Source organism: Amphiprion ocellaris, chromosome 9 (assembly GCF_022539595.1).
Source record: "Amphiprion ocellaris isolate individual 3 ecotype Okinawa chromosome 9, ASM2253959v1, whole genome shotgun sequence".
Taxonomy (NCBI): Eukaryota; Metazoa; Chordata; class Actinopteri; family Pomacentridae; genus Amphiprion; species Amphiprion ocellaris.
The window spans coordinates 9,233,743-9,261,517 of record NC_072774.1 but is presented as its reverse complement, the minus strand read 5'-3'; the positions used below and the strand labels follow the sequence as shown (position 1 = coordinate 9,261,517).

Here is a 27,775-nt window from a genome sequence, read left to right as displayed (position 1 = left end):
TTCCCCTTTTCTAAAGCAGTAATTTTATTGACACCAAGAACAGTACATGTTTTTATTCTGTGTCTATCAGCGTTGCAGCTGCTTCTTGAAGTCCTACTTATTGTGATTTGAAATGACACATTTTCAGTTACCTTCATTAACAGGTGCAGCATCAAGTAGTCCAGTCATGTTAGCTCTGATTTGGGTTGGTGATTGTTTCTTAAGCCTCTGAACCCTAAGCAGTTTCTGGCTGTTTATTGTTCCCATCACATTTTCACTCCCTGTGGGCTAATTTCTGAATGCAACGTTAAGTTCTGCATGTCTACAGAAACAGGCTGGAAGTAGACAGAAATCAAATGTATTTCATACAGTACAACAAAATTTTAGTGCCATATGACTTACAAAAAAGGAAACATGAATTTCCTTGATTTATTTTACAAAAAATGAAAAAACCTGGAATCAACATGTATAACATTTTTTGAGAATTTAAAGAACGAAGCGTATACAATCAAGAGATTTGGAGAAATATCACAATTTTGAGCTTAGATTTAAATTTCTAAATGCAAACTCATATCACACAATGAATTCAAGGACTGTCAGAGTTGAAAATCTGACAGTTTCTTCTATTTTTACAGTTTTAGACTGATAAATGATGTAATTTTGGCAAATTTTAAAAGACAGTATTCCTTTCAAATCTACCAGCAGATTTTAGGGGTCAGTGAATTAAAAATCAATCTTTTTCGAATTAGCCAGCCAGTCCTTAGCTTCCATTTGTTTCTCCCAAAGTAAAACAGAAACAAAACCAACAGGAGCCACAATAGATTTTCTAGTTGACTTTACTTCATTTGAATGCATCAACTCAAATTTCTTAAGAAAAGTAACATCTTCAGGTTGCCAAAAGAATATTCATCTTCTCAATGTCTGTACAAGGTACTTTTCTTTATCAAAAAATGCAACCTTTAGCAAACACAGGAAAACAATAAACTGAAAACTATAAAATTATACATAGTAAATGACCAGCCATATCATAGAAAATAGCAACAATTAAAATGACCAGTGTATTTTACATACCATCAACTGTCTAAACCTATCTCAAAATATATGTCAGATGTGATCATGATTGATCAGACCTCTTTATCCAAAACATGTCAGTATCCTGCCATGCTTAATCGGTATTCAAACAGAATAATAAACACAGATTTACAAACACTGTCAAGAAACTAAATGGCTAATTTCTTGTATATAAATCCCAAAATTAGAAGTAAACATATGTACAGTCAATAAAAATTCTGAAGGTGCTCTGTCATAGTGACACAAGCCAAGCGCTTTAAGCAACAACTGCAAAAAAATACAAAGTGGATGTAAATTTTAAATGAAGTGGAAGTACACAGTCGGATGTAAGGCATGAAAGGGGTTTCAAGGTATTTTAGTTTCAGCTATCCAAAGGGAAGATTAGGTGTATGGTATGCAAGAGCTATTACTGTGAGGACCCAGCATGAGTCTGTTGATGTTCCTCCAGTAGGTGAGGAAAAGCAAAGGCTTTGTCACATTCTGTGCATTCATAAACAACCTCACCAACATGACTTTCTTGGTGCTGCTTAAGAAAAGACCACTGGCTGAATGATTTGTAGCACATGTCACAGCGGTACTCTCCGACTTGTTTCTCAGCATGGACTCTCATATGCAAAGATAGTTCTAGTGCTGTACTGAAGCGACGGATGCACTGAGGACATTTGATCGTGTTCTCAGCCAACTGAGCCGCGTTTGCAGCTTTTTCACTGTGTCTGCGCTGGTGCTTGTAAAGGTACCGCTTCTTGGCAAATGTTTTCCCACAAATGTCACATGAGAATGGCTTCCCATTCAAATGTTCCTCATTCTGATGCTCCAGCAAGCCACTTTTGGAGGAGAACTGCATTGAGCAAATAGGGCAATAGAAGAAATCCTCTCCCGTAACATCAACCTCCTCCTCCTCTCCTGCTGCATGATAATAAGCAGAACTCGATGTCTTCGCTGATGGGTTTAAGTGTTTGGTCTCTATTATTGCCTGCTGCCGATGGGAACGATGGTGCTGACGGTAAGCTTCAGCCCCCAAAAAGCACAGACCACACTGTGTGCACTCATATTCAGAAGGTGGCATCAGATGATGCTGTTCTTTAAGCTGACTTCCAGAAGGAGATTCTATTTTATCATGCTCTAATGCACCATCAGAGTGCGTGGGAAAATGAAGAATCAGTTCAGTGGCAGAGGCAAAACAGCGGTGGCAAACTGGACATATGAAACTGAATGAGGATCCTCCATCACCTGCTGCAGTACCACCATGGCTCCTAAGATGGCTGAGGAAGTGCTGAGAGGAAGGAAAACTGCTGTTGCACAGATTACATGGATATTCGCTATTTGACCATGATGGCCGATGGGTGTTCCTGTGCTTTTTCAGGTGAGACGCATGAAGGAAATGTTGATTGCAGTCTGTGCAAGAGTATGGTCGCTCTTTTGCTTCCATGCAGCCATGCTCCGAGAGCTCCTCAGGGTCTCTGAAACGCACATTACACACGCCGCAGCGATATTTCAGTTCTGAGGTGAATACAAATGAGCTTTCAGAGGTTGCAGCTGACTTTTCATGTTCTCCCCTTGACACTGAAGGTGGAAGACTTGAACTGGAGTGGCATTTCCGATGCTCAGCCCGACTACTCTTGGACTGAAACACACGGTTGCATATATCGCATGGGAAGTTCTCCTCTCGGTGGGCGGACATGTGTTCTGCAAGCTGTGTGGATCCCGTGAAACTGAGGTGACACTTGGGGCACCGGTATGGGCGATTCCTGCCGTGAGAATGCTTATGTTTCCGCAGTGCGAAGAGAGAGACAAAACCCCTGCCGCACATCTGACACTGGAATTCAGAGTTGTGCATTCGCTGATGCTGCTGCAGCTGGGACGCCTGGACAAAACATTTGCCACATTCTGCACATTCGTGTGGCTTTACACCCACATGACACAGCTGATGATCCTCGAGACTCTCAGATGTTGAGAACGTCTTGCCGCACACGTGGCATGGGAAGTAGGGCGCAGAGTCCGAGTCACTGTCCTCGCTGCCGTTGTTTCCATCCTCATCGCTTTCACCAGCTTGACTACTGGAGTGTTGTTCACTGCTGCTCTTCTCCAGTGCAGCATCCCTCTGCTCTTTGTGATGCCATCTTTTATAGTGTCTTGACAATGATTTTTTGATCGCATAGGATTTGCTGCAGAATTTACAACTAAACACATCATCTTCATGTTCATCCCGGTAATGGCTGCATAAAGATGGTCTTGTCAAGAACCGCAGATTACACAGTCGGCAAACATAAGGCCGACTTGGGTCGTGACAGCTTTTGTGACTTTCCAGTTCAGATATGGTGTCAAACTTCGCAGAGCAGCTTGGGCAAGGGAAAGCTGGACCACTTCCATGCATCCTCATGTGTTTTTCAAGATTTGCTTGATTAGAGCACACTCGCCCACATTTGCTGCATGTGTTGCGCCTTTTCTGTTGCTCCTCTCTTCCGTGGTCTTCAAGGTGACTAATGAGCATTAAGCCATCTGTGAAGCTCTTATCACATTCTGAGCACTGATACTGCACAGTTTTCTTCTCTTTGCTTGAGTTGCTTTGCTCCTGATTCTCTTCAGAGTTTTGTGGGTATTCGTCTACTGCCTCATCTTTGCAGGAGAAGTTGGTCTGTAACACCCCAGTGCCTGTTGTTTTAGAGCCCTCCTTAAAAACAAGAACAGACTCATTCAGCGCAAAATCAATCTCTCCTGTCAGAGGGCCTTCTGACTCTTGGTTTGTAAAACATCCATTTTTACATTTTCTGTAGTGATTCCGGAGAAGAGTTTTATTCCAGAAACCCCTATTGCATAATTTACAGTTATGGGGGCGACCCACTGCATGTGTGCGCAGATGACCAGCTAGTCCAGCTTTATTTAGAAAAGATACATTGCAGTCTTGGCAGAAAAATGTTTTAGGGGCCTCACTCTGAAGAGCTGCACCTAGATTGCAGATTACATTAACACCACCACTGCGCTCTTCATCACAACTCTTATCTGAAGGCTCTTCTTTGATATTTGGAATATTAGCCAAGAGCTGTTGTAAGGGGGCAGTTGACACTGGGGGAGCCATTGTTTCCACTTTGTGTGCATTCAAAAAATGCTCTTGAAGCTGTGAAAACAGCAAAAAACGGGAACCGCAATATGCACAAGAAAAGCCTTTTGGTGTGCTATCAGAGGTTGAACGTTTGCTTTCTGTTGACACCGATGAACTTGGTGTTGAGGTGCAACTTTTTTTGTGATTTTCAAGCTTGTCCTGAGAGAAGAATCCTCCACATCTGTCACAGAGAACTGTGCTTCGCCGTTGTTTCTTGAGGCATTTTGGATAATGACGCTTCACATAATCCTTCCTTATGAATCTCATACCACAATAATCACAGGAATATGGCTTTTCTCCTGTGTGTAGGCGGACATGCACGTTTAATTGCCAGCTGTTTGCAAAAGCGCGGGGACAATAACTGCATGAAAACTTCAACTTTTTGTGAAAAAAAGGCTGGACCCTCTGTATAATTCTTTTTTTCATCCTACCAAGTGGTTTTGGAACATTTTCTGCTGGTGGATCAGTTGTTGGCGGCTGAGAAGCATTTGTTTCACCTGAGGGCTTTTTGCACTTGTATCTCTTCTTGTGCTTTTTCAGAGATCTTTCATGAGAGAATGATGAGCCACAGCGCATGCACTTGAATAACTTTGGAGCATGGAACATGGAGAAATGCCTGGAAAGTTTAGACTTGGCTGAGAAGCTTCTTGAACAGACTTCACACTCAAATGTCTCCTCTTTTTGGGCAGGCTCGCTGCCAAACCTATTCTGCCAACCTTTGCCAATATCGTCTAAACTGATTTTGGGAATGCGGACTTCCAGTCGCGTTTGTTTAACTCTGCACCGAGCCTGATGCACTTTCAGGTGATCGTACCTCGAAAAGCAGCTGTCACAGGCTTTACAGCGATATGGCTTCACTTCATTGTGCGTCAAAATGTGAGTTCTCAGGGATCGTAATTTCATAAAAGACTTGGTGCAGAATTTGCACTTGAACTCTTCATCAGCTGCTTTGGGCTTTTGCGCTGTCTCTCTACGAGTGGGCATGCTTTCCTGTTTTGTTTCAGTGTCACTTGAGACATTTGGTGGCCCCTCTTTGTGTACATCATCACAGACAGCTTGATGCTGCACACGCATTGAATGACTTGCAAATCTGTCTCCACAGTGCATACATGCATAGGGTTGCACACCCGTATGTGAAACAAGATGTCTCGAGAGTAATGATGGGAACCTGAACTTCTGCGGACATTCAGGGCATTGAAGCTTAAAGATATCGGTTGCATTAGGCTTTAAAGGCTTTCTATGGACCATTTTGCTCATCTGTGAAGTGCTGTTATTGACATCTTTTTTAGCAGGTGGTAAGCTAGCGTCAGATTTGCTAGTGTTCTCACAGTCGTTCCGATGCCTCGCTATTTTATTAATTCCAAAGTACTGTCCACATGCTGAGCAAAAGTGCAAGGAGTTAGCCATGTGAGCACGGTGATGATTTTCCACACGGTCTTTTTTACAAAATGTCCGTGGACAGTAGATGCAATGGTAGGGATTCTTTGTCTTGTTGTTGGACTCCACTGTGACATGAGTATGATGAGCCAAACACTTCTCACTGTGAAGTTTAAGGAATATGTCTTGGTAAAACCGTTTTCCACAGATGGTGCACAAAAATTTTTTGCCTCCAGTATGTCTGACCATGTGGCGTAGCAAAGAACGGCGACTACTTAAATTACGTTTGCAGAATGGACACTGCTTTGAAGAGGGCCCAGATATGTGTGTAAGGCAGTGTCTTCGCAGTAGATGGCCATCAATAAATACTTCTTTACATAAGGAACACTGCAGCTGCTCTGGTCTTTCCTCCTCTTCCACAGATTCCACGGACTGCTGTGGCTTTAAAGGTTCTTTATTTTCAAGCTGAGGGGGTGCCTTGTTTTCAGTATTTTTGTGAGTCTTCACATGTCTAATGAGATGTGCAGGATGTGGGAACTGCATGGGGCAATCTGGGCATTTAAGCATTCCCCTTTTAAGATGTGTACTTCTGTGCTGGATCAGTTCTCCAATGTTTGGAAGAATCTTTTTGCAGACAGTGCACTGTATCCTTCTCTGGTGAACAATTTTATGACTAAGCAGATGGGCATGTTTCTTGAATCCCTTTTTACATTCCAGACAGCGGTATGGTCTTGCACCACGGTGACCACGCTCATGTTTCTTCAGTGTCTGTGCATCACTGAAACATCTTCCACAGAAATGACAGCTCAGGGCAGGGGCGCTATTTTCCTCAGGCACTTCCAGGTCATCCTTGCTCTCTTCTGTCTTTGCGCTGCTTGAACTTTCTTGCATTGACATGATGGAGAGAACTGAATTCCTATACTTGAACATTTTCCCAGTAAGTTTAAATAACTCATGTTTCTTCATATGCCTGTACTTTCCAGAAGCGTGACGGAAAACTGCCGGACAGAGATTGCATTTGTAACGTGGCACAACTTTAAAAGTTTTCAGAGGTGGAGGTGCTATTTTTTTCTGTTCATTTTCCTTTGACTGTGTTTTCTGCACAGGCTCTTTTGACGGTGTCTTCTCCACATGCTCCTTTGAGTTCTGCACAGGTTCCTTTGACAGTGTTTTCTGCTCGTGCTCCTTTGTTTTTTGTTGGTCAGCCGTTTGCCTTGATTGTGCCATCTCTTTAGAAAGTCGACTAATATATTCACGAAGGCAAGTTACTTTAATGTGTCTGTATCGGTTGGATGATAAAGTGAAAGTCGCATGGCACAAGGGACACTGATATTTTCCACCAACTTTTTGCTTGCCACCATATATTGCCTCTTTGACACAGAAACGTAAATGTCGAGACCGGTTGTAGGAATATTTGAAAAGCCTTGGACAAAGAGGACATTTGTGTTTTCCTCTTATTTCCTTCTCTACTTCTTCATCTTTCACACTACTAACACTGGTGGCATCTGATGCAATTGCCACACTCTTTCCATGGTGTATGTTGGAATAGTGCTTTTTAGCTCTCTTAACAGAGCTTTTGACACAAACACCCCATATATCTGTCTTGGAAATGTCAAAAAGCTTGACGTAGCATTTTGGCATATTTGCAGAAGAATCGCTCTGCACCTCATCCTTAAGTGATGGTGTTTCAGTTGTGATGATATCAGCATTAGAATTTGTAACAGGACGTTTGGATGGCTTGCATCTACCAGGTACGCTCTTATGTCTGTACATCGTGCTACTCTGGGCGAAATATATGCCACATGCATCACACCTAAATGGCGTTTTGCCAGTGTGAGTCCGCATATGCTTGATATAATGAATTACTTTTGAAAATGTCAGTCTGCACTTGATGCATCTGTGGCGGCCCTGGGGATTTCTTTGCTTCTTTAGGGCAGAATTAGAAGACAGCCGGAGCCTTTTTTTGATCACAGTACACAAATGTTTTTCAGCTTCTTCATTCTTCATCAGATAGACATTGCAAGTCTTGCAAAACTGAAAACTGTGCTCTGAATGGCAGCAGTGGTGGTGTTCAATCAGATGATCCATATTGTGGGTTGTGTGTTGGCAAACTGCGCAATGGTATGAGTGATTCATTGCATTTGTTGAATCCAAGTTCTTCAATGTTACAACCGGTTGCAACTTTTTTCTCATTTCCACAGAGGATTTAAGTTGAGATCCTTGTCCTTCTGAATCTGTGTCAGCTCTGGCCAAAGTTGTTTCTTTAAATTGACTTGAGATGAGCTTAGTTTCATCGGTGTCACACGAAGAGTCTTCTCTTGACAAAGGTTCACCATATAGCATGCCAGACATCGAGTGTTCCTCTGCAGAGTCCAACTCTTCAAACGACCCTCGTGCATTTTCAGCAATATCTCCACCAAGACTTAGTGGTTCTTGGGCCACTGGAATTGTCCATCCCTTTTCGGAACAAGAATTGATATCTATCTCTGAGGCACTAGGCTGTAAGCAGGGTTCAGAACTACTAGAAACCTCTAGCTTTGTGCCATCACTATTCACAGCATGGCTACTGCATTGTGGATCTATAGAGGACGTTGTACTGGTCTTCTCTTCCTTTTCTAGACAGGGAGAGATGTCTGTGCTTGAGCTGTCTGGATGTAAGCTGGATTCTGGATGAATAGCAGCATCTTGCACGTTCTTGTCACTAGTGTCTATAGAAAGACTGTCACCAGTGACAGTGGGACCACTACCATCCTTATCTGGAGTTAAAGTCTCACTTGTCTTCTTGGCTGCATTTGTCAATTCTTTATCAAGATGGGGATTCATATCTGTGCTGTCTGACTTTAAGTGGGACTCTATATCACTGGCTGTACCTTGCTTGTTTTTGTCATTAGTATCTATAGAATCACTAGTGTCGCCTGGGCCACTACAATCTGGATCTGGATGACATACAGTAGTTGTCTGCCCTGCTGCACTAGTCGATTCTTTATCTAGACAGACAGACATTTCTTTGCTGAAGCTTTTTGGCTGCAAGCAGGATTCCGAAAGGCATGCAACTCCGACATTGCTCACATGACAATCACTCATCTCAGCATGGCTTCTACAAACATTGCCCTGAGTTACACTTTCAGACTGATGTTCCAGAAACTGCAAGCTGGATTCTGCATCATGATTACTGCTTCTCAAGGTGCCTGTGCATTCTTCCAATTCATTAGTAGTACCTTTAGAACTGGATGCCTTCTCAGCTGATGGATCAGAAGACTGAGAGGTATTTGTCTGAATTTCTTTATCCTGACAGTCGGTTTCCGTGTTTTCATCTTGACCACTTGTGGAATTGGGAATTGAGGAGTCTTGCTCAACACTAAATGATTCTTGGTCTTTCTTTTCATCTACATTATCTTTCTCTTTGTTAGATGTAGTCGTGATATTTGGAACACCTGAAGGGATTTGCTCCTCCTCATTGGGTCCGTTTGGGTCTTTATCTCCAGTTAAGTTTTCATAGTTACTTATTGTGATGTCTGAATATTTACCCTCAGTAAGATCTCTTTCCACATTCTCCTTTTGTTTATGATCTTGACAACCATCATAATCTTTTCTATTATGTACAGTCTCATTTTCTGGGGTTGTCACCGTGTATGAGGTAGTTGAGGACTCATCTTGTACTGCACAAGATTCAATAGTTTTTTCTGGACTTTCCATCTTTTCTTGTACACATTCAACTATGCTTTCTTCTGACTTCACATCTGACGGTGAAATTGCATTAGACTCTGATAAGTTAGGGCACAGACTGTCAGTTGGAAAGGTCATGCTTCCAGTCTGATTAAAAAACCATTCTGATGAGCTGTGTTTTGTAGGAACATCAGTTTTCGGTTTTGGAAATAATTGACTTGCCATAAATTTACAAGAAGGCCTTATTTCACTAGCATCTGCATCTGAGCAGCTGCTGACATCAGAGTAGTTCTCAAGAAATGATGTACCAAGCATTCCGCAGTCTTGTTTAATCCCTTGTAAATCTGCTGCAAAAGATGAAGGAAAAGATTCCGATCCAGTTAATCCATCGATGGCAAAATCTGTGATGTCACTATTTCCACAGCTTTGCAAGTAATCTTTTTCCATTTGTTCTCCATCAGCTTGCCACTGCGTTTCACTGCAGTATCTCTGATAAACACAGTCTGAACTCGAATTCGCAATAGTGGGATTTGAGCTATAGTTTGTTGTAAAGTTTGAGTTTGGTACAGGAGCTTCATGCGAAGTCGCTATGCCAGAGAAGTCATTGTGTCCCATGAAGTTCTCAATATGCTGGGAAATAGCTCCATCTGACTCTGATGTCCTTGGATCCGATGATAGAGGTGGGAGGTCATGGTAGTATGAATCCCACCCATGAGCCATTCTCTGCAAGAACTGGAAACCCTGGCTTTTTGTACCCAATTCTGAAAACACACAGAGACACAAAATATCTAGAGATAAACTACAATAACTATTACACAAAAGTGTGTACAAAAATGGTAAAGAAAATCCTCACCTTTTTTGGACACAAAAGGACTATTCAGGATGATATGGGTTACATCTGATTGGAAACCTGTGTAAAAAAAAAATTAAATCAATTATTCTTATTACTCTTAACATTTTACAGCCCTCAGAAAACTCATGTCTACAAATGCAAATAGAAGTCGTCTGACATTGTGGTCTGTTGTAAATTTAATTTCGAATTAATAAAATAGGTACCTCTGCTCATCAATCTACACTTAACAACCCAGATTGCTTGATTTTTATCCCAAATTTACTGAAAATGAAAACCGACATCCTTGGGGTATGTCTACAACCTGTGAGAGAGAGAAGACATTGTATAGAAAAGGACTTATTCGTGTATATCAGGTGGCACAATTCACACTGCATGTCAACACAAAAACCTACCCTTTAGGTCCAAGAAACTCTCTGTAGACCTGTGTGACCAAACTATGGAACATAATGGCCTTTTAAACAGAGCAAGTTTGGAACCAGCAGGACGAAAAACAAGTACAGAACAGAGCCAGTACGCCCTTGGTCAGGGAGGTGACCAAGAACCCAACAGTCACTCTAACAAAGTTTCAGAAGTCTTTTTCAGCAGAGTCGAGAGAACTTGCTTAAAGAACTAAAATGGCAAAAACCATCATTAGGGTGAAGCATGGTAGTGGCATCATGATGCCATGAGGGTGGTTCTCTGCAGCAGTCACAGGGACACCAGTTATAACTGAGGGAAGGATGGACTGCCACCAAATACAGAGGGGTCCTTGAAGAAACCCTGAGAGCACATGATTTGAAACTAGGTTAGCAACTCAGCAAAGGCTTGATGCACTGCTAGCCAGCTGGTGGGCTAAAACCTTGATAATGGTTTGGTCTAGCCTGCAGGACTTTGCTTTGGGAACTCCATTCCATACATGTGTAGTAGGTAGTGTCTGCATATCCCATGCATGCACACCATGGCCAAGCCTGTGCACAAATGACCTTTTAGTGCAGTCGCACACATGTTGGACTGCACAAGGAGATCCACTGAAAGGTCTTCAATACTTACAGGGCTCCGGAATAACGTTTTTATAATAGTTGCACTGTTGTGCCTAACCACTTCGCTTGGATGTACCAGCATGGAATTTAGGTGCACTTAATATTTTTCACCGTCACTTTTGGCACCACAACAATAAGTGTAGCTGCTGGTCTTCCGCGCTGTGCTTTCATGAAAAAGACACACTGTGAGCTCTTGGAGGTGATCTTTGTTACATCTGACAGTGACAAAAGATGCAGAAAAACACAGTGTAATAAGGCTTTCAGTCCAGCTTCTCTTCCACAGGAGAACAGTACCAAGGGTTTAAAAACGTGCATGGATGTTTGGAGCCCACAGCAGGGACTAGTGGAGGGTTTATTACTGATTGGTCAGCAATGCAGGAGATGGGGCCAACTGGCCTACCTCTCTCAAATGAGTCAATCTGCTGACATATCCTAATAGTGACCTGATGAGACAGCTGGACACAGCCGAAGCACAGCAAGTTCATAAACAAAAGTAAACATCATTGCCAGATGTATTAATACTATTCAAAAGCATAATGTACTTTAAAACATCCACAAAGACAGACTTTGTAATTTACTATTGGCTCTCATAAAGGCAAATTATTAAAAACAACTCTGAATCAGCTTGAGTAATCATCATAAATCAATGCAGTACCCAGCCTGAACACAAATACCATAACCATACAGACTAGCCACAAACCACAGAAACACTTGAGAGTCAAAGCTTAGGGTACAGCAGCGTAGTTCAACAGAGCACCTAGTGGGAGCTCACGATCGCCAATCTGTGCTGTAAAACAGACTTTGGGTGGGAAAAGAAATAACTCTGCAAACATAAAAACAGATACAGGAATCTGATATTTTTGGTTGCATGTACAAAATGGTCTCACTCTGGAGCACTAAACAAAGCCAGCAACCTACTCAGTTTCTGTTTAACAGAGTAAAGGTTAAATTTAATACTTGACTCTGAAAGTAACTTAGACAGAGCTATCATGAATCTTTCATTTTTAAAGTAGCCCGGGGAAAGGTGGACAGGAGAAGCAATATTCTGATGATGTGGCTGAGTGCCGAAGTGTAGAGTTTTTCCTGGAGGACTGATTTTTTTTCCAACTGCACATCGCTGAGAGGCTGGCACATACTGTACTAATGCACCAAACAGTCTCTTCTTGGAGTCTCTGTGTTAGGTCCTGGAGGGAGCACTGCTTGGGGACTTCATGGTCACACCGCTGGAAGATTTCAATATTCACAAGGTAATAACAGAAAAACCTGAATAAGAGTAATGGTGAGGAACGGTTTGCCTCATCTGAACCAGAATGCTGCCTCTGCTGACCACATTAAAGTACCAAAATGGGCAACTTTCACTCTATTAGGCATGCTTGGAGGACACAGAAAACAAGATGTGGTATATCATAGGCCGGGCAAGAAAATTTTACTGGAATGTTCCTGCAATAGATACTTTATCAGTAGTAGCAAACATTTTTCAACAGAATGTTTAACAGTTTCACCTAAAAGCATTGGATGCAAAGTGCTATGTAAGGGAATTACACAAAGCTCAGTATCATGAACAAACCCCAAGCATTCTCACTCTCTGACTCATAACAGCCTATCATACCCTGATATTTTGCACCTTGCCCCACTGCTGCTCTTCCTGGAGCTGTCGAGCAGGCTTACCGAGGCTGCCTGGGCTTTACGTCTCTATCTGCACTAGGGCTGGACCCGAACATCCGAATATTCGGTCACTGTGATGGTATCCAAATATTAATTTTGAAATCCGAATAATCGAGTCCCACCCCCCGTATCATGCGGACCTACCAATCCTGACGTTACGCTTCACTTCGCCGGTGTTAGTAAACAGAAGACAAAAGCTGAAGACGGAGATATCCATGCTAATGCTATGCTGTTGGACTCCGAAGCAAGATCAAAAAATGTGCTTCACCCCCCTTCCCCGAGACGAGCCAAATATTCAGATTATTCGTCATTAATTGGGACCAAATATCCGGAGCCCAGAAATTGCTATTCGGACCAGCCCTACTCTGCACACACAGACCTCCCCTTTTGGAGGCTACAGTGAGCCTGGACTTGTGAGAGATGAGCTTTATGGTCTATGCACTTCCACAACCCTCTATGCGTCCGAGTTCTACTTTTTGTAAAATTCATTTTATGTGCATCAAGCTAAGATCATTCCTTTACGCATATTATCATATCCAACATTGACTGAAAACAACTTCTTGCAATAAATTTTTCAGGTGCATTGTCCACTGCTAGTTTTCCATTTCTATTTCTGCAGTATTTTCTTGCCATTTTGAATGCTGCTTTTTTTTTCTCTCGAAAAAGACTATTCCTGCATGAGTGAAGTTTGGAGTTATGGCTTTGTAGCAGAAAAAGTACCATCTCTTTTAGGCGTTATCAACAAACTGAACTAGTCTAATTCAAGAGAATAATAAAATTCAGCGCTACTACCTCAATCTCCATTGCATAATTTCTGCAAAGCTGTTTTCCATCTACACACTAACATCCCAAGCCAGCATTTTCAAATCTACACAATCCACAATGTAGGAGGCCCTAGGATAAGGCTATGTCCTCTGTAGAGGGAACAAAGCCTGGGGAAGCTTTGCCCTTCTCCCTCTGTCAACACTTCAGCATTGTATGTTTGCCAGATCAGGTGCAATTCTTCCAAGTATACTCAGACAATAAATTTAATACATATTTAACAATACACACTTGATTACACTAACCTAGAAAACCATACCCTCATATTACTAGTATATGACCAGCATTGACAAAGGTGGTAATTACAATGATTGAGAGTATCTATTGGTATCTTAAAGAGATATATATATATATATATATATATATATATATATATATATATATATATATATATATATATATATATATATATATATATATATATATACACACAATGTTTTTTGGTGGTTTTTTTGTAATACTAGTAGTAGTCACGATCAGGCATTTCAAATATACACATAATTGTAGTTTTTTTCAGTCAAGCATTTCTCAAATACAAAAAGAAAACAAGAACACACTTGCAAACTTATTTTAAAACTTCTGTTCCTGGTGCTACAATGTCTGCAGTCATCTAAATCTTGCCGACATCAATCCTGGTTGTCTGTAGAAGGGGAAAAATGCTTTCGTATCATTACAAGTTTTAAGTGAATTTTATCTTTGCAAAACTATGGAATAGTCCTCTCTGTCTGTTGCTCCAGACAAGCCATATGTCTGTCAATTGGTTAAAGCTGTGATCCATATGCAAGGTGTCCACGCATGCTTGGTTTACAGATCTTGACTATCTAATCACAATGTAGCCTGAGAATGAATATTTCAATAATGCAGGTAACAAGGTACCTCTGGGCACCCTGGTACCTTAGGTGCATCATCAGGTGCACTTCCAAATCCTTAAGGAAGTGGCCTGGGTATACCTTTAGTCTGGGCCCTTTGCTGCATGTCATGAAACCAGTGTGTAGCTGAAATGGCCAAATGAAGGCAGAGTTGAAAGATGGGTGTGGCCCAACCCATAAGTAGTGAATAGCACGTAACAGTGTAGTATTGATTAACTGAGTACTCATGGACTGAAAAGTCAGCATGTTGACATTTTGTGGGTGTTTTGCATCGTAGCCTTTATGGGTTGTTGGCAACAGTTTATGACGATCACTGCAAAAATATACCCATGACAGTGGCAGAACTCCAAACTAAGGTTGCAACTAACGATGAATCAAACAGAAATCACATATATATGCACGATGCAGCGCGGATGTCCGTCCGTGTTCCGCTCGGACAGTGATTTCTGTTGCATTGCGCGCTCACTTCTGCTTCTGATGACGTATCGTGCCCAGGCGATTCATCGATTCATCATTAGCTGCAGCCCTACTCCAAACTGGGACCAAAATGGTAGAATATGCCACTATTGGGCTCATTTACAATGCAAACGTTAACTACCATGTGAATTATTGCACGTGAGAGTAGTACCTGTTGTTCTTCATGGGCTCAGTCTGTAAATTCTACCTGCCATAGCCCAGCATGATGCGTGAAACCATCCGTTGCGCTTCTCTTATGTTCTAAAGATGAAGCTAGTTCTACAGTTGATTATTTTAAAGAAGAAAATGAAAAGCAACTGGGGGAAGGTGGTAGCGAGACACTCAGACAGACCTGCTAGTAAGGGTGCAGACAGGGAGATGCTAACTGAGCCAGTGAAGAAGACAAAGTGCAAGTTCAATCACTTCAACTGCACCACTTGCAGTAGGAGGTGGAGAATCAAGGCTTTTCTGTGCAGAGCCACATAGGCCACATGTGAAGCATTTAGGGAAAATCTGTAAATTGTAGTAGCTATCAATATAATGATGTTCAGCAAGTAAAGAGTATAGCCTGTGCTTAGTCTTGGGGTGATACCAAACAATTTCAGGGGCTCAAAGAACACAGCAAAGTTTTGCTATGCCCTCCAAGCTGCACAGATTCCAATCTGATCAAGCATCTGTGGAATGTGCCATACAATCAGGATCCACGCAAGCTCCATCCCACAAATCACAGGACCCAACAGATCCATTGCCAATACCTCAATACCACACACCAACACAACCAGTGGTTCTGTATATACGGCACAACAGGTCATTGCGGCACAAAGGGGATCTACACAACATGAGGAAGGTGGTTTTAATGTTGTAGCTGCTCATTGCTCATTCAAACTATTCAAGCAGTTTCTCTCCTGTGGAATACTACTATTGCAGGTCCAGCAGTGTAGGATCTGATCACCATTGTTTGTGTTACCAGAAACACCTGTATTTCTGGGACATCATCCAGGGAATACAAAATGTCCAACTCCAACTCAGAGTGTTACTTGAAAAACCACAACCTAAAGGCAATCAACCTCCACCCCTGAGACTTTGAAACAGAAACAGCTCTAGTCATTCGTGATTTCCAGCATAATGTGGAAGAACTAAAAGCATGAGAGAGACTCGAGTGTATTTGACTTACATGTGCGCAGCTGCTATCTTTAGCAAAAAAGCAGAAGTAAGCACTATGCAGGCTCTACAGTAGCAGACATGTTCCTGCAAAACAAGCCAGCTGCAAAAGCTCCAAGCACTGACAGATTACCACACATGCCAGTGCTTGCTAATTTGGCAACAGAAATCATTTGAGAAATGCGCTTTTATCACCTGAAAGTGCCATTTCACCTAAACAACAGGCATTTACCCTTAACTAGTACTTTAACTATTAGTAATTAAATTTTTCAAACTGTACTATCCCCTATTTTGACAAGTTGTTATATCTGCACACCATCCAACTAAGAAGAGCACCTGGTTGCTTGCCACAAGATCTCCAAACATGTGTCTTCATTAAGTTACCACTGCTTTTAGCTACACTACCTTATCCATACTGAACGAGAAAAATAAGTGACAGTGCCCAAACAAATGTGACACCAATGAAACAGCCAAAGAAAAAGAATCCCAACAGAATAATGCTACTTCATACTAATCCTACAGATGAACCGTTGTGAAGGCCATCATAAAATCTCATGTCTACCTCACAGTGAGCACAAAATGGTGGGGTACCAAGCAACAATAGCCACTGCATTCCCTCCAGGTGTGCCACTGCTGTTGTACTGTGCATACTACGTCAGTGCAATACATTGCTGCCACACCAAAAGGCACAGATCTGTATGCATTCGTTGTTCACATCCAACACTGCCTCCTCCTTCCTCCCTCTCTTCCTCCTCTGACTCCCACAATGGACACCTCCCACCAACCATGTCAGTCTCCACACTACTGCACACCTTAGTGAGAGATGGGATATCAGCACAGCCACAATCCCAACAGATTTAAATTTTGGTTTTCATCAAAGCACCAGTTATGTTAGAGTATGATTTGTTTGAATTTGGGTGACATGTACAAGGAAATATCAGAAAATGGAATTGTAATGGAAATACACTATTTAAGTCATATAATAATGGGGAAAATTATTCAAATACATGCTATATATGAAGCTATGGCACAGTCACAACTTCACATGAGAATTATGATCCTGAATCTTCTCACAAAAGTCAAAAATACATTTTTAATGATGTTAGTGAAGAACATCATGTTGACGGAATGCAAAATTGCAGCCAGGGTTACACTTTCCACCTTTAACTACATGATTTTCTGCATGTACATCAGTCATGCTGCTCCATCCAATACCACAACAAATTTCTCTACTGCGATATGTTAAAATGGCCAACATAACGCATTGCATTTAACGCAGAGTCCGACCAAAGCATGACTGGGAACATCGCAACAGAATTTTAGCGCTAGGCAGCAGTAAATGTAAGCAGTAACAAGGCTCCAGACCGTAATCAAAATGGTCACATGTGACTTTTTTTGAGAGTGTGTTAGTTGAAATTTCCTGTGGTCGTATTGTGAGAGTGATTGATGATCATGAGGCTGATCTGGTGGTGGTCCTTCTGTCAGCACAGGGAGCTATTGCGTAAGTTATTGTGGTTGGAAATAGTACTATTTCTTCCACCTTGACCAAGTCTCTCCATGCCTGACATGTAAAATTGTGCATTTCACGTCTACAGTCAATTAAGAGTTTTTGTTTTTGTTTTTTTTTTTTAAACCCAGTGAGGACAGAGAAGGAGGCTGGAGGAGTAGGAGAGATATGACACACCTAGTGATACAAAGTGTTATGGTGCAGGCAGAGAGATCTTGACTAAGTCAGAAGAAAAAGCAGCCCCCACATTCAATGATGATGGCTCAAATTTTAACAGCAATCACAATTTTGACGATATAAACATAATCGACTACAGTATTGACATTTTAAATTCGATCCACTTGTAGTCCACTCATAGAAAACTTTGCTAATAGAAAACAGTGCAGTTGATAAAATCCACTCAGTTTCAACGCTCTTTTCACTGTTTTCCAACAAATCTTTGGTCAGACACCAGCCAGAGCTGTTGCACTGCAGCTGCCTGGTTGTGTCTACCAGAGCCTGCATGTGAGGCATTTAGGGTAAAATGTAATATCTACCAATAAGCAGCAAGTGTTTAGCCTGTGCCCAGTTTCAGACAGATGTCAGAAGAGGACTAGTGACAAAATAAATATATTTTCAGATTAAAACCTATTACAAATATCAAGTCTTGTATCACTGAAAGCTAATGCAACATACCTAAGTCATGCAAAACCCCTATTCATCAGCAGGCATGGTGGATAAATAGCTCTGGCAATGATGAACCAAAATAAGGTGGTGGGATGGGGTGACCAAATCATTTGCTGATGCGACCAACCAAGACAGTTGGCAGCACCAGTGTGACCAGTGGAAAAGTTAGTCTGGAGCCCTGAGTAAGGAGTCAAATATAAGAAAACTTCCCACTGATTATAATACCACCAAAGAAAAGCTACCCTTTACTAACTTAAATTCCCATATCATCCTTAAGTACAGCTTACATGTACAAACATTTTTCTGCACCTTTATTACTCATTACAAACCTTTACATAACGTGTTACGACATTTCCAATGTGTATGGGAACTGACGACAAATGGTAGCGTAACCTAAATGAAAAAGTTAGGTGAACTAGTGCAACTCATGTAAAAAAAATAAAATAAGTGTGTCTAGAGCCCTGACCCTTATCAAGACACCACGTTGTTTCAGCTGCAGGTCAGTGGGCTTAGGACAAAAGTCAAAGGTTTGGCACACACTCTCCAGATATAGTGCAACTGTTCTTTTTTTCTTGAATCAAGCATTGTTTTGAATCACATGTTGATTCTGAATCAAATTGTGACACCAAAAATTTGAGTCAAATCATGAGATTTCCAAAGATATTCACCACTGCATGTTAGGACATCAACAATATGTTTTTTGCACACAGGTTCAAGGGTCGAGAGAAATTCTAGAGAACTGGGTCTAGAGGTTTCACGGTCCTGGATCAGTCTGCTGCTGATCACCTGAGCAACACAACTGTCTAATAATATGACACAGTGGAGGGTTTATATAACACTTGATGATAACTCACAACTACACACTCCAGAAAGGTGACATTTTATGGGGCAGGTGCTTCCCCTCCATTTTGACCACATGCAAAGGTTTCAATGCTTGGAAATAACACTCGGATTCAGTTGACCTAATTTAGGACAAGTGTGTTGGAATAGCAAATAATGATGCAACCTGCATGACTAGAAAACCACTTGAGGCAGTGAGGCATATTCCAGAAAAATGAAACATGCCCCTAGGCATATTCAAAGATGTAGAAAACAATACAATTTGTGTTTAATATGATGATATAGACTTCATTTATCACCTTATGACAGACTGACCAATAGTCTAAGTATGAGTGAGCGCTACAGACAGGTGACACTTTAAAAGAAAAATTAAGATAAAATGTCATCACAACAGCTTCAACAAGCCTTGACAGTGATTCTGCAAGTATCTAGAACTCTATTAGACAGAGATGAAACATCATTCTTCCAAAGTAAATTCCCCAATTTGCCGTTTATATGATAGCAAGGGAGAATGCCACCTAGCACAAGACTATAAAATCTCCCACGTATTTAACTGGGTTGAGATCTGGTGACCACAGCATGGTTCACAAAATTTTCCCCCTGAAATCATTCACTGTCCCCTGTGCCCTATTTTGAAGGGCTCAGTGATCTGGGGTAAAGAAATATTTGCAATTTTTCTGACAGACACTGCAATTGGATTTGCAATATTTTTATTTTCTGTCACGCTTCAATGGAATAAGCGCTATGTTGCATATGAGGTCCCATCAAATATATGACCGTCGCACCAAAAGGGTGGCATGAATTTGTAAAACCAATGGCAATATAAACCCACTTCAGACACACTCCATAACATACATCCTAAACTGCAGCCTTTGTCATTTGCTAATTACAATGTGTCAAATCATTATTGTTTTTGGATTTGAAATCTATCACTTTTTCAGATTATTACTGAGGTGATCACTCAGTACAAAGTTGCATTGATTTGCAGAGATTGCTCCCTCTGAAGGGACTTGTGGGCCCAAATCATACCAGCAAAATGCCTCCCACTGTATGACAGAGTCAAAATTGCTCACTGGAAAAGTTAAGGTTTTATGTTTTTCCTAAAACTTGACAGCTGCCTCTATATATGCATAAGAAAGCAAGCACTATGCATATCACTTTCTACTGTGTCTATCAAACTGTAGCATACAGCAAAACTGACTGTGTGCTGTGACAGGGGTGCAGTCATTATTTTTCTGAAAGATGCAACAATTCGAAATACAACTAGCTCCCCTAACTTAAGCCACAGCTGGGCAAATCAGCCCAAACACACCATAGAACATTTGCAAAATCATTAGATTGCAACACATAATGTATGTTAATTGACTTTTGATTTAAATCTAATATACAAAGGGGAACAAAAGTCTATCCTGGCTACAGGATACTTCTCATTCATTAGGTGTCATTGATTACTTTCTTTGAATGACTTTACAATCATTCTATAAAACTGGAACAAAACGTCTGTTTTTAATTTTTCTTGGGTATTAATCTACTATTTCACCACATTTCCAGTGTAATTCACAAAATAGTTAACAACTGCACTTCTAATACTAATGCAATCAAACACAACTGCTCAGCCATAAATTAGAACTTTACAAAGATGATAATGTTGAGTTTAGATTGAAACTGTCATAGAAGCATTAATTTAACTTTCTTTGTTATTGAAGATGCACTAACAGGAGAGGGGAGGAATACTAGAAAGACACTTCAATGTAAGACACTACAACATCACCACTGTTACCTCAGTAATAAACTTAGAGCTGAACGTGTGGATGTTTTAACAAGAATTGGACATTTCGTGCTTTGTAAAGGCAGAATATGTGGCATTTAACTGTGAAGCTGCATCTAATAATTATCACATCATTCGGCATTGTCAGAGCACCTGGAAGCTGTGTGCTACTCTGGTCTGACAGTATTACTGTGAGATGATGTAGTTTAATCCAAGTTGCACAGGGAACAGCGGACCAAAACAAAACGGTAGGTTGCAGTTAGATCTACAGGAACATAAACAAGCACAGCAGCGGTGCGGTTTGTGACTCTAGCCACGTGTTTGTTTATTTTGCACTGACGTTAGCTGATGATCTGATGCCAGCTGATGATCTGATGCTAGCTAGCTAGCCCCTGAGCCAGCTAGCTAGCAACTAGCACGATGCTAGCTAGCATTGATACCTAACAGCTAATGGCTTCTCCGCAGCTGGTATTGAGCAGAACCACTCACCAGATACGGGATCCGCGTTGCTCTCGTCACCTCCAGATATCCGTTACCGGCTACATATTCTGCCCCGTAGCTCAACAATAACTCAACAGACTCCGCTCGGCGACATTGCACCTCGGCTTTCTGTGCCAGGATAAACAGAAAGCGACTGTCCTCTTTGCTAATGTCTTCCGTCTTCACCGTCAAGGGACCTCTTTTCCCTTTTTCCTGGACTGTGAACCGTTGGGACTTGTTCAATCAAAAAGAACAAAACATTGATCTCTTATTCAGCATTAGCCGGCTTGTTGTGCACCGAAGAGCGATGCTTGATTCAGAACCGCCTCCATTATCTTTATTTGCGCATTTACGGACAATGTGCCCGAAATTGTGCGCACGTTACACAACTGTCGGCTAACAACCAATAACAAGGTGCAGGGACTCCAGAAGAGCCCGCCCCCTCCCCGCTTCGTGGCTGTCCCCGCTGCAGCCGGACGGGGCGGTATCAAGGACGCGCCGCGGTTGAGTCCCTGCAGCTGCTCCTGTTCAGGCTCAGGCGGTGCTGCTCGTTGCTGACGGTGACTGCGCCGATCTGTGAAGTCCTCAGCGGGGTTTCGGTGCTCCCATTTGCAGTTTCACTACCTCTGTGCTGCTGCTGCTGCACAAGTAACATCAAAGTTATGTGGGCACTCGAGCAGACATGCCTGCACCTCAGCCCTGGTTGGTATTTAAAGGGTTAATAAGTTCCATACAACCATTTTGTGTGCAAGACTTGCTACAAAATGGCGCCACCTCTTCTTGTGCTGGTCTACTACAAAACCCCTTTGGCTGAGGAGGCTCACAAGAACCAGCTCCCACGGGAGGGGGAAAACACACATTGCTGTAGAGAAGAAAAGAAAAAAAAATCCCCAAAACCTGCATGGATGATCAGTAACTTGTGGACATGTTTGATATTCTGTGACCAGTCTTTACCTCTGGTACTGGTGCACTCCTGCACCTATCATGCTATTTGTGCTTTTACCTCAGATTGTGCAGATATGCAATAATTTATTAGATTCAATTAAATGTGTCCTACAAAATTATGCAAATCAGTATGAAACCCCTCTCTGACCAAGTCAGACCACATAAACCACTCAAATTTTAAACCTCCCACCCAAAGGAGCAAGGGAGGAAAAAAGGTCCACTGATGTAACAGAACTGATTGGATCTTTTTTCCTGTCTGGAGTCCATCCATGTACTGCAGCTTGCTATACAATACACAGGTCTGGACTATCAGATGACATAATCAGTGTGTATCTTTAATGTCAAAGTTTGTCCCATGAATGCTTCTCTTGGCCTGTAGCCTATAACTTTGTGAGGGGCTATTTTGTCTTATATGGCATTAATATATTTGCAGAAAAAAATGCATCAAAGTTAAATTGACTGCACAAGCTGTACACTGAACTTGCCTGCAATGGTAGAAATCCCACACTCACATGACAGCTCTTGCCTGCTGTCAGTGTAACTTCAGATGTGACCAGTCAGCCTGAAAGAAGTAGTCTCTGCAGGATCAAATGCTTCATCCTGGGATTTGGGGGAAAAAATTGTTGAACTAGGACATATGAGCAATGTCCAAAGGCAAAAGTGCTCACAGCTGCTCCCTAATAGACATGCAAACAGGTCAAAAAGAAGAGGCAAGATGGTAAAAGGATCAAATGGAGACGATAATGTGGACTTTCAGACTCTCCAGAAAATCTTTTATTGTGTTGCATTTATTTGTACGCATTCAAAATGAGGGAAGTACCGAGGGAGCTTGGGGGTGAAATGTGAACCCTGCCTGCTCTCACTTCTACACATCTGGCCAAAAGAGGGCAGGGTTGACTTATTGTCGGTGTTGGAAAATCTACAGTTTTTGGAGTTCTAGACCCCGCCCCCAATTCCGACATTGATGGAGCGCATGGGGAATAGGTGGTGGTGGGAAGTTCAAATGCTCATTGAGTGTCTGCTACGCATATTGGCCCTCTTAAGCCCAAAAGTTTTACAATAAAGGAGGATTTCCTAATCTATGTAAGTTACAAAAGTGAGCAATCAGCTGTTGATCAGTGATTAGGTACCATGAGAGTAAGTGTAGCTTGGAGTAAGCCACAAACAACACAGGAATGTGAGGCACTTCTGGTCTAGAGGTCACACTTGGTAGTGCAGCATCATGTCGCGCACACCAGCCTAAAAAGTCTTTTCCTGTCCACTATTGTCAGAAAATAATAAGCAAAAAAATAGTGAATACATTTTCTGAGCATGACAAGGATGCCAGAATTTTAGTATTTTTTCTGTTTGATCCATTTAGTGCAATAAAATGTTTAATTATTTTATACCATTTATGTTTGCCGTGGCTCATCAGAAAATCAGCTGCTTTGGCTGGAGGAAGTCTCCAACATGAATGCTTTCAACCCCCTCACTGAGAGAAGGACACTGGTGCATATGCTCTCTGAGCCAGGAGACCATTTCGGCATATCTGCCAGGTGAGCGAGTTTAATAGGAAGAAGATGGACACCATGTTGGCATGTGCTACATGGCTCCTCTTAAAGTATCCATTGGTAAAGACTTGTCTACACTGCATACTATATGTGTAGATGAAAGGTGTGTCTTCAGAAGTGAAGCCAAAGTATGGGCACTGCCATCTTGCACTTAGTTATGTCATTTGCAGCCAGAGTCTGTACAGGAGTGATCGGGGTTGGAGAAATGGTATCGAAATGAGCTCAAGATAACAAAGGGCACAACCAACCTGTCAGGAAAAAGTACTGGCACCACTCAGCCACAACAATAAAAGACCTATGTAATACTCTCTAGGTCCTCGTAGTGTGCTGAAATGGCTTTGGTCTGTCAGGGCATGAACATAGAACCTCTAGGGGTGTCATGTGGTTTGGGGCATTGGGATGTTGGATCCTTTCTCCTGTAGGCTGCAAGATGGGGCCTCCATAGATCTGGCACATTTTGCCGCATCCCGATGACGATCAATTGGGTTGGTATTTTGGGTGTTTGGAGGTTAATTCAACGCTTTGGGTTCTTGGTCGTGCTCCCTAAGCCATTACTTAGAAGCTTTTGCGGAGCGGCAACCCACACTGTCCTTCTCGGGGAGGTCAATACTGGGAGCCTCAGGTGCTTGCCATGGGGAGAATGCTTGGTTTACAGTGTTTAAGCAGGTGATACGTGTCACATCCACAATGGTTAAAGTATCCTTGAACAACATTTAAATGTAGTGAGGTGATGACCTGTCAGTCGGTTTAAAGTTGCAGTGCAACAGAGCCTGTGAGCTCACATTGACCAAGCAGGTGGCAAGACAACAATATCATGTTTTCCACCCCCGGTCACCACAGTGCATCCTCTGACACAGTTAAGAGTGGGGCCTTAACTCCCTTCCTATTGTAATGTTTGTAGCTTTTTAGCTCACCCAAGTGTTCTACTTCCCCTGGATTTAGTGCTTATTTTCTTAACTTCGGTTAGTGAAACCAAGTTCTTCACCACATAGATATTACTTTGACATGTAGCACCCTCTAAAACATTGTTGCCAAACAAAAATACTATTCTAAAATACCCAGATCCATAGATCCCCCACCTCGCAGCCGACGGGACTCAAAGGATCCACTACCAAACATCCTAGTGTCAGATGTCACAGGACATCTCCAGTGGTCATGTGTCCTTAAAATGATGGGTTTCAACTGTTTTGTTAGTAAGTACAAAATGTAAGGCAGGTGGTTTTAATGTTGTGGCTGATCAATATACATTTGGCAGTAACAGAACCATGAACTAGAAAGAGTCAGAAATCCCTCCATATCACTCATGGCAGGCACCAAAGAGGGGATGTCAAACTGTCAACCCACATTAAATGGGGGGAAGCTGCTGAAGGACTGTGTGGTGGTTGCAGTGTTATAGACTGGTCTGGCCAGTGATTGATGAAAGACGAAATGACAGTTCCTCAAAAGTGAAGCCAAAATATAACCTGTCGGGGCATGAACACAGGACCTCTAGGGGTGTCATGTGGTGTCTGACACTGGGATATTGGTAGTGGATCCTGTGGGTTGTGAAGTGACATCTTGGGTGTTTGAAGGCCAGGCCAGCACCTTGGGCCTGTTTCCATGTTCATCAATATGTTCCTAAGGAGTTTTATTTGATATTAACTATAAAGAGTGATATGTGAATAGATTCTTAAAGATGCTGTACCATTGAGTCTTGCCAAAATGTGCAGTCGACAAACTTTCCCTTGTAGTGAACATATCATGGGTTTGTAAAGATGGTTGACCTTATATGCCCAGAAACAAGAATGATGGCATATGCGGATGTCATTCAACAGCAGACAGAGGTGTCATTAGGCAGGGTTCCTGTTTGGATGGCCAAACATGAATGGTAAATTCCTTAATTCATAGATCAGTAATACACAGGTAATTATAGGGCATAATGACTTTGTACAGGTTTATATTACGCTCAAAATCTAATTACCGACCACCTAATAATGCGAGTTAGCAAATCACCTTTGCTGTTCCATGTTATTTAAATTTTTATCCTGAGTCCAACATATATGCACAGTAGTCGATCACGATATGCAAACCAAAATGTATGTGGAGCTAGGAAACATGCTAGGAAGGTATGCAATTAACTACAAAGAAAGCTTTCCACTACAGGAACTTTGAGTAGGCGTGAGGTGGCAGTTTTAGGAATGGCCCTGGATTGGGCCATTTTGGTCCTTCGGTTTCCAATTCAGTTTAGGATTTGATGGGTTTGGACAAAACGTTAATTCAGACTGCATCAAAACCACAAAAAATGGCAGTTGCTGGACATGAGTCGAGTTCTATGAGCACATGAAAAATCTAAAAATGGAGTTTGCTACTTTAGCCCTTATGATGAATTCAATGTTTGAGATTGCATAGTAATGTTTAAGGACTGGTCAGAAGTGCCTATTGAGGAGTTGGTACTTTTTACTCTCTCCAGAGAGAGCCCACAAGTTCTTGCAGTTGAAAATTGTCTAATAATACACAGGTGTCACTTTCCAGATAAACAAAACTCTTCACTCTTGTCTACCTTACTAATCCCTTTGTGACACACGAGTTCTTATGGAAATATGGAGACACAGATTAAATTCAAGCAAGAAGCCTGCCCTCTGGAGGTAACAATGGGACCAGGGAAGTAAACGATGGTAAACAATAAAGACAGCGAACAGAAAGGCACTAGAGACATTTCACATGCATTCTAATACATGTTACAAGGAAGGGAGAGTTATGTGAGCACTCTGTGGATATTGCAATAATAGCAGTAAAACTTTGATTTACTGCATGTTCTTGCCAGGGGGCCAGGGCACACACCCACTTCTGCTTTGCAGAGAAACCTTAAGATCCAGACATTTATGTCTACACAAATTCAAGAAGTATTCAGGCCAACATTAACTTGCCTAAACTGGACTGCGGTATTCCACACATGAGATAATGAAATATAAACTACAATTTGAATTTTTTGATTCCTGCTTTAAGATGAGATTTGTCCACTCACTGCACAAGGTACTGGCTGCTCAGAGTTTACAACTTTTTCTTTGACCAAATAGCAGCAGTTGATTTGTCAATCAGTCTAGCTGTCTTCTTAGTACGAGATTTGTCACCAGAAAATGTTTAACAGTGATTTATGAATGACATGACCTTTTATCTAGAAACACCAAAATGTGAACCCACTGTCACCAACACCAACACTTATGGGTACAGCCAAATAATTTGGGGCTAATGATTATCAAGCTCAAGTTTTTGACTTGATTTGGTATTTAATGTCCCACCTGTGATACCAGGACAGCATTATGTGACAGTGTTATCTGTGATTTTGCCCATCACACATGCATAGTATTCACTTCATACAGAGGATAATAACTGACTTTTTGTGAAGTTTAAAATTTCATGTCAGCAATTAAATGGGCATGTCTCCAAATCAGTCTTTAAGAGTGAGCCCTTAAGAATAAGGTTTTCTTGTCCACAATTGTACTGCGGTTGGCAATCAGGACAGACAGGCCACTGGATTTCCTACAGCATTGCCAGCTCTCTGACTACATGCAGATAAATAACAGTAGGAGGAACTACAGACATTGAATATCATTATTTTAAGTGTTTAACATTTTTAATAGAAAGGCATAAATGTCATCACTGGTCACGGCTCTTAAAATGGTGTTATATTATTTCAGGATGTTGTAATTAACCAACTGCAGTATGATAGAGATGTCAATAAATGTAAAATGAGGGTTTCAGAAACCAGAATACAGAATCCATAATGGTGAAAGATAAAAAGGTGGGATAGACAGGTAAGTAAAAACTGTGTGCCAACAACAAATGCTGCTTACATACTCCCACTTTCCCTCAGTTTCTATGTTGCCGTCAAGTATAATTGAAATTATAAACCTAGATGACATGTTGAAGGAACAAAAATGTACAACTACAGCCAAATAGGAATAAAAAAGGGAGTCACAGCAAAATTAAGAGGACATAAAA

At 41.6% G+C, this 27,775-nt stretch overlaps 1 protein-coding gene across 1 annotated transcript; it reads right to left on the bottom strand.

Moving 5' to 3' along the window:
• Positions 1-797: 797 nt before the first annotated feature.
• Positions 798-21,795, bottom strand: znf1035 (zinc finger protein 1035). The gene is made up of 3 exons (XM_023283152.3): positions 21,309-21,795; positions 10,047-10,103; positions 798-9,954 (listed from the first exon to the last, which is right to left on the bottom strand). The coding sequence occupies exon 3, from the start codon at positions 9,911-9,913 to the stop codon at positions 1,457-1,459; it is 8,457 nt and encodes a 2,818-aa protein (XP_023138920.2). The 5' UTR covers positions 9,914-9,954; positions 10,047-10,103; positions 21,309-21,795; the 3' UTR covers positions 798-1,456.
• Positions 21,796-27,775: the final 5,980 nt, after the last annotated feature.